The sequence below is a fragment of the Nilaparvata lugens genome, chromosome 10 (assembly GCF_014356525.2).
Source record: "Nilaparvata lugens isolate BPH chromosome 10, ASM1435652v1, whole genome shotgun sequence".
In the NCBI taxonomy this organism is placed as follows: Eukaryota; Metazoa; Arthropoda; class Insecta; order Hemiptera; family Delphacidae; genus Nilaparvata; species Nilaparvata lugens.
In genome coordinates this window covers 6,727,790-6,739,707 of record NC_052513.1, presented here as the reverse complement: position 1 = coordinate 6,739,707, position 11,918 = coordinate 6,727,790, and the positions used below count along the sequence as shown (strand labels likewise).

Below are 11,918 nucleotides of genomic sequence, written 5' to 3'. Positions count from 1 at the left end.
AGATAATAATAAAAACAAGTCCTTAGATGGACAGTCAAAATGTTACAGAAAGTAAAAAGAAACACAGAAAAATACAACCAAGCAGCAGGCAAATGCGCTATTACAAGAAGTAATTCGCTATTACAGTTGCCGTGTCACATTCAAAAAATTCCCTTAAAGAGTAAAAGGGATTTTCGTGCAGGAACGTCCTCAATCTCCTCCTCAAGACCACCTCAGGCAAACCTCTGGCGGAAATGGGCAGCTTGTTGAGGATCCTCACCGGCTGGTAGGCCAAGCTGTTTTGAGTCCTCCCCAATCTACAGTAAGGGAGGTTCAGCCTGTGCCTGTTCCTGGTGTCATGCCGATGAAAGTCACCTCTGGTAGGCAAGGCAACAAGTCCCCGAAAAGCTGCAATGGCAGACCTGTAAATGTAGAGGTTGAAGACTGTCATAATGTGCTCCCTTACAAACAGTGGCTTGCAATTCGCCAGATAATCAGCCCCACATAAAATTCGTATAGCCTTCTTCTGCACCAGCAATATCCTTTTTACCTCGGCGGCACCACCCCACAGTGTAATACCATAAGCCATCACGCTATGGAAGAAGGCAAAGTAGCACATTCGATGATGGGCCCCCGGGATGCAACCTCTCAGATTCCTCAGCAGGAACAGCACTCTATTGAGCCTGCAACAGACACCCTGAATGTGATCTCCCCAAGCAAGCTTACGATCCATTGTAAATCCCAAGAGCTTCACCGAGGGGAAGTTGAACTGATCACCATTCTTGAGGCTGAACACAATGGACTGAGTCTTCTCGCTGTTAAGCAAAAATCTATTTGCTCGGAACCAGTCAGCCACGGTCCCCTCTGAAGCCTGCATCAGTTCATGCAGGTCAGCCAAGTCCCCATTGATGTCCAATAATGAGGTATCAGCATAGCATACCACTGTCCTGTTTCTGGAGAGAGCAACATCGTTTATCATGATCAGGAACAATAAGGGCCCCAGCACAGAGCCCTGGGGCACCCCATAGGTCACCAATCTCACCCGCGACCTTATACCATTTGCAGACACAGCCTGCTGACGACCCTCCAGGAAGGAGCGGAGAAGCACCAGAGGACTGCCAACTATGCCATAGGCAGAGAGCTTAGACATTAAGATGTCATGGTCTAGGGTATCAAAAGCCTTGCTGAGATCACAGAGAGTCAACCCAGCAAGACCTCCCCCCTCCAAACTCTCAATTACTTTTAAGATTAAATATCCCACAGCCTCAACAGTGGACCTCCCCGCTCTGAATCCAAACTGCGTACCTGCAAATAAGCCATTAATCTCACAAAATTCATATAGCTGCTCTGCTATTACCATCTCGAATATCTTTGAGAGTACAGGTAATATAGATATTGGCCTGTAATTGTTGGGGTCACATCTATCACCTTTTTTAAAAACTGGAATCGTTTTTGCCAATTTAAGCTGGCTAGGAAAAACAGACTGAGCTAAGCATAGGTTTATACAGTATGTCAGGGGAACGACAATCAGCTTAATAATACTTTTTATAAACCTACTAGACATATAATAAAAGTCTTTACTAGTAGAGCTCTTCATACTGGATGTGATCCTCAAGATGTCCAATAAGTGAACAAAACAAAATCCACTCCCTCCTGTGCTGAAGGGCTGGGGGTGGTTGAAAGGTACCATTATTTGGGGTTTCACATATTGGAGGATGTCTGTAGATAACCCCATGACTTGCAAGTTTGCAAAGAAATAACATGCTGATTCACTTCAGTGCTGTGATAAACCTACATGTATCTCAACAAAGCGTGCAAGTAAAAACGCAAACCACCATTTCGTCGTTGGAACATGGGAATGAGATGGGTTCTTCTGATATTCTATTCACTTTGTCCGAAAAATGCAGTCAGAAATTGTGATTCAAACATTCCCTCCAAATTTCTTTATCAACTGACCTGTTGTTACAAAACTGAAGATTTTACATTCAAACAACTGCAAGAGTTGTAGTGTAATAAATAAAATTGTAGGCTAGAATTATATACCGGTACCTGAAATTTAATGAAAAATTAAACTTTCAAAGTTCACAAGCTAGAAAAACTATCAAAATATTTTATTAAAATTATCTATCTTTTAATCCCTGCACGGGTACCCAGTTATATACGGCAGTCTATTAATATATATAGTGTCCAAATATTTTTAGTAAATTGAGCATAGAGCTCTTTTATATAATGAAGTCTTGCTTTTAAAACTTCGTGATCATTTCATGACGGTAAAATTTCTAGACGTAAAGTGGATGTATTCACTCTCAGGTCTTGATGCGTCCAAACAGGCTGCGTTGAAAAAATTCTCTGTCGTTCTTTATCTTGGATAATGATCGAGTGAACCTTATCAGCCCAAAGACTTTTCAAAAATGAATTTCATCAAATAATATTTATGATATCTCCTGTTTTCCAATGATTTATAGTCATTTTTAAATTATGCTATTTTTATTTCACTGCTTTCTAAATTATTAAATGAGGATGCTTTCTGATCGGTTGATCACAAATCAAAATGGCCGTCAGGTTTCTGTTGACAGTATTTAGTTATTCTATAGTTTTCAAGTAAATAGTTTGTATTTTTTATTTCAATCATCAAAATAATTGTCATGGCTCTTGGTTATCAAACTCTGAAATTGAAGCATACATATTTCCAAAATAATGGTTTTCAATCTCGAGTTAATCTAGCCATAGCAAAAACTTTTTTTAACAGTGACATTTATAGGTTAAGTGATTGACGGCTGTCTAGTTAATAATAATTATGTAGAAATTTATAAATTATTTTATTATTGATTCGAAACAGTTTATTGAAATGATTTTTCATTCCAAACACTTGATGTCTCAAGAATAAAAATTGAGTCAAGACTTTGTAAAAGTACTCTCGATCTATATCAAATTTAGAAATGGATGGAATCGGGGAGGATGATATCTGTCTTCTGACAGATTCAAACCAAGTGATTATGTCGTCAGATTATCTACAAATGAATAGAACACCGTATATATTTCCCACGGATGGTGCTATTCCCATTTCAGGTAAGAAATGATTTAATTAAGTTTTGCAACAACTGAAAAATGTTTATGTTAAACTCTAAAATTTATAGTTTAAATGGCTATTCCACTTGAGTAGTTAACATCAATCAGGCTCTAAAGCGTACGATCGTTAACATTTAAACACCAAGGAAGTATAAATATTGTTTGATATAATTCTTCATTTCAATGAAAAGTATTGGATTTATGCCAGTTGAGCTTTCTTACTATAAAATTAGCTCAAACTCCTAGCGTTAGGTAGGAGACTGCGTCAGGTGGAAACCAGTAACTATAATTGTTTTTTTCATTATTATTGAAGCTATACACAGGTTTACTTGCTTACAAAGCTACGGATATTATATTAGCTTTAGGCAACGTTAATTATAAAAATAAATCCAGTTAGTCAACTGGATTTTGTCTAGCGTCGTGTAGGCCTGTATAAATTTCAAAATTTTATGATAGTAATACGAAAAAGACAGGCATCATAAATGATCATAGCCTATTTAAATTTTATGTTTTCAACAACCCTTCTTAGAAATTTAAGAGATGTAAGAAAAGTTATTTGTAGATTGAGAAGAAAAATTGGTTTACTGTTCAATGAGAATTCTTGAAACTGCTTTTAAATTGCATCACTGTTTAATTGAAATTCGAATTATTTGTTATTTTTTTCGCAGAGAGCCCACTGGACGAGATGGGGACCCAGTTTTTTCAAACGCTTACAGTGGGTCTTGTTGACGGTCAGGAGGCAACCTACTTGGTAGATGCATCTCAGGTACAAAATAGAACAACTTTTAGTATCAAATATCTAATCTTCTTAAAACTTATAAATTTTACCGGTATCAATTGTTTATGTTAGTAAGAAAATTCTCTCTCCTATCCTCCTTTATAAAAATAAAGTAAAAATCATGAAATAGCCTTAATATATTATATATTTTTCATTTTCAACAATTTTTTCAACCCTATAAAGAAAAAGTAATACTCTCTCCGTGTTTCCTCTCATATATAGAAAAAATTGCACTCCAATCCTGGTTCATATATTTATTGTGTACTTAAGTAAAGTATTCTCAGTCTTATCAACGCTTAAGCCGTGTTTACACCAAAGTTATAAGCAAAATGTTAATAACTTAATCCTTATAGATTCTATTAGGTTGAACGGAACTTGACAAACACATATGATCATCATGTTTATGATAAGTTATGTTTAATCTAATAGAATCTATAAGGATTAAGCTATTTACATTTTGTTAATAACTTTGGTGTAAACGCAGCTTTACTAGAGAGATGTTTGCTAGAGAGATGGAGTTTTCACGTTCTTTGTAGAGTTTTCCATATAAAATATCACTAGCATACAAAGCTTCCGGTCCTATAACAGAGAGATAGATAATGCCTCAGCTTAAAATTTACCTCTTGTTGTAAATCTTGCTGTCAATCTGTAAGCTAGTCTTATTTTGATTATTCGCTGGTTTACAGAATCTTTCGCAAATAAATTATTGTCGGCAACAATCTCTTCCAAATATTCGTAGCTTCTAGTCCGTTTTATTCGACCATAGTCCTTGTTTGAAAATTCTGGAGCACTTTTACTAGATTCGGCATGGATTCTGTCTTTTCAAAAGAGGTTTTCAGCCCGATTTTCTCAGCTTTTAAGAACATTTAACTGCTGTTCAGCAATCTCTGATGACTCTGCCAAAATCGCAAAGTCATCCTTTCTTCATGAATATTATTTTTACAATTTTTATACTGTCTTATATGGATGATTTATATTTTTTATACATAATATATGTTCATCGTGATATAAGAAGGAAATAGGAGTGATGCAGTAAAAATATATTATATTTATAAATTAATGAAAACAATATAAAAACTTGTAGTACCCTTTATTATCAAAAAACCTACAACATTTTAACGACTAGTCTCGACCAGAGGTAATTTTCAAGTAAAACGTAGAAAAAAAATTTTATTTACTTATTTTTATTAATTTGTACAAAAGTAGCCCATATAAGTGAAGTGTTTTTATTATATTTATAATAGAATTAATTATAAATTTTCAAGTTCAACTTTTGAAACGTTTTATTTATTCACCACATCATTTTTGTAAACCATTTAAGGCCATTTGCAAGTAGAAAACCTACTTTTGACCCAATTTCATAAATATTTTAAACATTTTGTGGTGAATAAATGAAACACTTCTAAGTTAACGGGTATTTGAGAACTTTTATTTCATTCAATCAATTTATTGTAGGAGCCCTATAAGTAAAAGTACATATCTTATTATTATGTATAGTATATGAAGTTGCGGATGATTTGTTGTAACTGACATCTCATCATTTTTCAACCAACTCAAATTCTTGTTAAACTGTTTTACAAGTTTTACAAATTTCCAATTCTATTTTATTTTTAGTTGGCTTTTTTCTCCAACGGCACTCAAGTTCTGAAAACAATTCAGAGTAATCAAGAGTTGACGACCACCGACACTGACCTATACTCAGCTGCTGATTCTCATTTCCTGAAAGTGACAGAATTTGTTATGCCAGATAATGATAATCTAGTCAATCTTATTCCTGAACCACCTCTTCCTGTTGAAGCATTATCAAGGTGAGACAATATATTATTTACGTTTGAAAAAAATCTGGATACATTGAATGGACTCAAATCAATGCTACTTGTTAGTAAGCTTTATAATTCTTCAATATTGTTTTCCATCACGAAATGCTTATTATTAAATCACTTTTTGCTATTAAAAAGAACGACTAGCAGTCAAAGTTTTACAATAAATGAGTTTATTCACTCACTGTGATAACGAGATCTTTCGGCAGGTCCGTTGAGACCTTTCGGCATGTCACAGTGAGTGTATAAATTCATTTATTGTAAAAATTTGACTGCTAATCGTTCTTTTTAATAGCATAAAACTTCATAATCTTAGTTCATGCATAATGAGTGTATTGTGTAGGTAGACTTGTTACCGAAAAGTTGCCTCATGATGAGACTACATTAATACACAGAATCGATTGCTTTTATTACAAATAACTACAAAAAGGCTGAATTTTCTATTAAGCAGAAGCTTGAGTGGTTTAAAATATTATACTATGTGTGTAACGCGTGTGACTGATGTGAAAAGTAATTTATTTATTACATTCTACAATCACAATATCAAATTAATGATTGGGAGAGAATCAACAGGATAAACCCAAAACTGTTTCTCTCCCTAATTTTTATAAAAATAGTCCAAATGAGGTTATCTGACTTCGATTAGTAATTTCAACCAAATTATGAAATTTATTCAAAAACAATTCCCCTCATCTACTGCCCTTGAATCGTTGCTCTGACGATTGGTAGTAGTGCTGGGATAATTTATCTGGTATGATTTTCAACCTATCTGTCACATTTTTTTCGGAGTTCGGAAAAATTTTATTTGGTGTCCTATGTCAAAACAATGTCCTAATATGATTTAAAAAGAAAATAGTCACAACCTAATGTTATCTTTTTAAAACATGACCTACGGTACTTGTCTCATATATCACAAAGATACTTTCATCAGCCAAATGATATTATTTGTGGGGAACCTCATTGTGAGTACAAGTGTTTTACTACTCACATTATGGCAATTCCAATGCCGATTGATTGCATCTGCTAATTAATATTGTTTGAATAATAAATGAAATTGTTGGAAACATTTTTATTATATCAGTCGATGGAATCTATGTAACCCTAAAATTTATGTTCAACTTATTTTGTCCAGTCTATTGGGATATTAGATTCAAAATTCAGAGTGAGATTTACTTTGAAGATTCAGCATTCTTCATATATTACAAATCAACTATCTAACTGGCTCACCAACTATCAAAATTCGGGAGATAATAGTTTTGGGTGAATTTTGTTGTTTCTCTCCTAATCATTATTTTGATTTTGTGTATGTGTACCTAAATGAAATGAAATAAATATTACATCAATTCTTGCCATTCAAGCAATGCTGAATGCTGAATGCCTGAAGCCTCATTTATTTCACAATTGACATCGAACTTTGATGTCACTCAAATGACGACTGATGAGTTGTTAAAATTATTCTCAATTCGAAATCTAAATTATTCTTCACTCTAAACTATTATGACCTATGTCAAAACAATGTCCTGATATGATTGAAAAATAAAATAGTCGAAACGTAACGTTCTCTTTTTAAAACTTGATCTATTCTCATTAAGGCACTTATCTCATGCAACATCACTAAGATACCGGTACTTAATTTCACTTGTAAAATATACTGTGTAGATACATGTCATAAAGAGTTCCACTCAAATGACTGGTGACATGTTGAAATTATTCTTCATTCTAAAATTCTAAACTATTATATTGCATATGTCATAAACTAGAAATTTAGAAATTAATTCAATAAAAAAAATTGACTCGTTTATGAATAACATTAAGAGCTCTAGTAAGATAAATTTGATTGTTTTTGTTCAGCACGGATGACACCAGTTACCAGCCACTGACTGTGCCCGAGGATGAGGGTCAGTTGCTACCCGAGGATGAGGCTCAGTTGCTTCAGCTGGAAAGTGCAACCATGGATGAGCCCATGGACGAGGAAACGGTGCCACCCATCCAACACCAGGACTTTGCGCAGCAAACTGTCCAACTTCCAGAAGAAGAAGAGGAAGAAGAAGGAAAAGAGGAGGAAGTGGAGGAGGGGGATGAGGAAGAAAAACAGCAAGTGTCTGATGCTGAGCCGGAAACAGCAGATTCGACGTCTTATGAAGCTGTCGTGCAGCAAGCTGTTTCACGTGTTTTATCCGACATAGCTGTGCAGCAGACTCAGACTCGTACGCCAGCTGTCGATGACATGGATGTTAATCCGCCTGACAAAAAGGTACACTTGATTTATTTTGTTGAAAATAATTTACTCTTGAAAAATACTGTGTAGATACAGTGAAATTATATGTGTAGGTACTGAAATTATACAGTGAACCCTCACTAACTTGGGATTTTTGCCAAACACTTGCCGTAAATAGTTATTTGTGCAACTAGTGCGCAAAGTGACAGTTTGCTGCACCGAAAGAAACGTTTACGCCCGAGCCGTAGGCGAGGGCGGAATGGTTTCTTGAGTGCAGCAGAGGAACTTTGCGCACGTATTTCACATTATGTTTTTCCTACAGTTACCATTGAATATGAAAAGTGGGTATTTATGGGTAAAATTGCCTGAGATCCATCAAGTTTTTCTGTGTAATTTTATTATTGATAAAAACCTTAATCCTAAAATCCTAAAGTCCTCGTTGTCCTTGGTTATAATATATAATAGTAATAATTAGCGCGTTGTGCTTGGTTGCACCTCTGCTCACTATAGCAGCCCAGTCACTGTTACCAACTTCATTTTGATTTTGCTGCACTGTTGCTCCATATAACCTAATCATTATTTTGATTTAGTCTATGTGTAAATGAAATGAAATAAATATTACATAAATTCTTGCCATTCGACCAATGCTGAATGCCTGAAGCCTCTATTTATTTCACAATTGACATCGAACTTTGATGTCACTCAAATGACTGATGAGTTGTTAAAATTATTTTCAATTCGAAATATAAATTATTCTTCACTCTAAACTATTATGACCTATGTCAAAACAATGTCCTGATATGATTGAAAAATAAAATAGTCGAAACTTAACGTTCTCTTTTTAAAACTTGATCTACTCTCATTAAGGCACTTATCTCATGCAACATCACTAAGATACCGGTACTTAATTTTACTTGTAAAATATACTGTGTAGATACATGTCATAAAGAGTTCCACTCAAATGACTGGTGACATGTTGAAATTATTCTTCATTCTAAAATTCTAAACTATTATATTGCATATGTCATAAACTAGAAATTTAGAAATTAATATCAATAAAAAAAATTGACTCGTTTATGAATAACATTAAGAGCTCTAGTAAGATAAATTTGATTGACTTTGTTCAGCACGGATGACACCAGTTACCAGCCACTGACTGTGCCCGAGGATGAGGGTCAGTTGCTACCCGAGGATGAGGCTCAGTTGCTTCAGCTGGAAAGTGCAACCATGGATGAGCCCATGGACGAGGAAACGGTGCCACCCATCCAACACCAGGACTTTGCGCAGCAAACTGTCCAACTTCCAGAAGAAGAAGAGGAAGAAGAAGGAAAAGATGAGGAAGAGGAGGAGGGGGATGAGGAAGAAAAACAGCAAGTGTCTGATGCTGAGCCGGAAACAGCAGATTCGACGTCTTATGAAGCTGTCGTGCAGCAAGCTGTTTCACGTGTTTTATCCGACATAGCTGTGCAGCAGACTCAGACCCGTACGCCAGCTGTCGATGACATGGATGTTAATCCGCCTGACAAAAAGGTAGGCCTACACTTGATTTATTTTGTTGAAAATAATTTACTCTTGAAAAATACTGTGTAGATACAGTGAAATTATATGTGCAGGTACTGAAATTATACAGTGAACCCTCACTAACTTGGGATTTTGGCCAAACACTTGCCGTAAAAAATAATAATATGTGAATAATTAATTAATGGAGAGAATCGGCATCGCTATTCTCCTTTCTTTATCCACTGCCATTATAACGTGGACCTCACTATAGTTTTGATTTCGGGAAAGCACTTGTTAGGTTTTGTTGAACAAGTGAAACATTAGGAATGGAAATAACAATAAAAATCCCATCTTTTAACATGTTTCGGCTAAGATGCCATTATCAAGTAATTTTTATTATCTCTATTGAAGACTAGCCCTAACGAAAAAAGACAAGTGAAACATTGTTTATTTAAACATGTGAAAAAACTTGTCTTAAGGAATTTAATTCCTATTAAAATCTAATTGAATTCACTAGTTTTCATTTCATTCTATTCTATTGTCCATCTTGTTGGACAACATTTAGGAACAGAGGAAGTTTTGGGCTAGCGCCTGTTTTTTCATTCCGATATTGTAATTTTTATCCAATGAATAAATAAATAAAACACTTGTCAATTTGATAAGGGGGACATGTAAACGGTTCAACACATCCCAAACTTTGTGCATTTCAAGACTATAGCATAGAATAAGCATAGGAATAGAAAGTTTTTCGCCATGTTAATGCTGTTAGATTATGCTTTCATCAGGCTTTTGGAAACTTTTGCTAGTGAAATTTTTACAGTATTTCGAAATGGTAGCAAATAGATTCATGAAAATATGAGGATACATACTCCCAAGATATTTATTTATCTCATGACATATTTGATTTAGGGATCAAGGAATTCCAAAAGATTCCAAGGGATCAATTTGATATTCTAGGTAAATTTATTTAATTTTGAAAAAATATTCATTTTGAATCACATTTAAAAACTCTAGTAAAAGTTTCCAAACGCGAGGTGTACAACCTTGAAGAGTGAGGGCGGAATAATTTTGAACCGTTTGCAGCGCTTTCTGTTGGAGCTCTGTGGAAATATTGGAATTGGTGCTTGAAAAGTGTGTGTGTGTTTAAAGGGTGAAACTCTGGCGCGTCATAGCTTTAAGTAACAGGACTACATGGAAGTCTGGCTTGAATTAACAGTCAAAAGCCGCAGCTCGTGTCCTATCCCACGAGGAATCCACTTGGGTGTTTTCTCTCTGGTTATAGTGATTACTATAATGCCAATCATAATCCTCGATTTACACTTTTTTCTGCTGTTTGTAATTTAAGTTGTGAGCTTACTGAAGATTGATACTATTTTAGGAACTATAACTGGTACTTCATATCAACAATTGTGAAATTTGCAGTTGTGACTATTGAAAGTCGTTTTTCTGTATAAGGTATTTGCAGTTGTGAAAAGTCGTTTTTTATAAGGATATCTACCACGCTATCCCATTCACTAGAACACAGAAATGCTACAGGAAACTGAAAATTGGAATTTTCACTTTGAAAACGTTCTTCCCCGAAAACACTTTTTATTCTATAAGTTCAAAATGTAAATAAAACTTGAACACAACACAAAATGAAACTTTCCGAATTTGGAAAATAATAGAACTTGATTATTGGAACAGACAATGTAACTCACCGAATATTTCTACTTCAAAAAGCCAAATAAGAAAAATCATCACCGTTCTCATGACTGCAAAAAAGATAGTCATTTCTCTTTATTTCAAACCTGAATCCTCATTTTTTGAATGTTTTCTCATGTTTGAATTGTCATCTCATGTTTTAGGGTCCCAACGTTTGTGAAATTTGCTCATTACAATTTGAGACCTGGACACTTTTCAAAAAACATATCAAGTCACATCTTGAGGATAAGCCACACCGGTGTAAGAATTGTCCTGCCTCTTTCAATATTCCTGTAAGTATAATACTTTATTATTATAGAAACATAAAAAATCCTTTTGAAACTGCAATTATTGAAATCACAGTAGCCAAAAAGTGTTCATATAAATTATTTAGTACAAAATACTTATAACTTATACTACAACTTCAACCTCTTATCATATGGATCATTAAGCAGTCCAAGTCTGTTCAAATCAAAATCAAATAACATTTTTGTTCTGCTAAAAGTTTTAATACAAATATACAAAATGCAATAATGTACTAATAAATTAATATACTAGTAATCAATTACAGAGTTCCTAGAAATACTATAAATAACTGCAAATGATGATAATAGTATATTATTATTCACATTATTTCCACAAATTCAAATAGGATTTATTCATATTGTGGCTCGACTAGCCTAAAAATAAAATTGTGCACAAGCCGATATTCATGTTGTAGATAACTGCCATCCACCACAATTTTATATTTTTCAAATAGTTTGAGATTTACTACTGAATTAACCAACCGGGAAGGCTCTAGCAAATAAATAGCCCGGGCCTTATCTTGCTTTTCCGATTAATAATAGATAGTAAAAGGAGAATTCTACAC

At 34.5% G+C, this 11,918-nt stretch overlaps 1 protein-coding gene across 1 annotated transcript in view; it reads left to right on the top strand.

Moving 5' to 3' along the window:
- The first annotated feature begins 2,883 nt into the window (after positions 1–2,883).
- Positions 2,884–11,918, top strand: part of LOC120348890 (zinc finger protein 236-like) — a 44,804-nt gene continuing 35,769 nt past the window's right edge. Inside the window, exons 1-6 of the mRNA XM_039436605.1 lie at positions 2,884–3,048; positions 3,717–3,814; positions 5,441–5,634; positions 7,498–7,567; positions 9,038–9,394; positions 11,212–11,340. Coding sequence (XP_039292539.1) covers positions 2,919–3,048; positions 3,717–3,814; positions 5,441–5,634; positions 7,498–7,567; positions 9,038–9,394; positions 11,212–11,340 — 978 coding nt within the window. The 5' untranslated portion in view covers positions 2,884–2,918. The remainder of the gene's footprint in view (positions 3,049–3,716; positions 3,815–5,440; positions 5,635–7,497; positions 7,568–9,037; positions 9,395–11,211; positions 11,341–11,918) is intronic.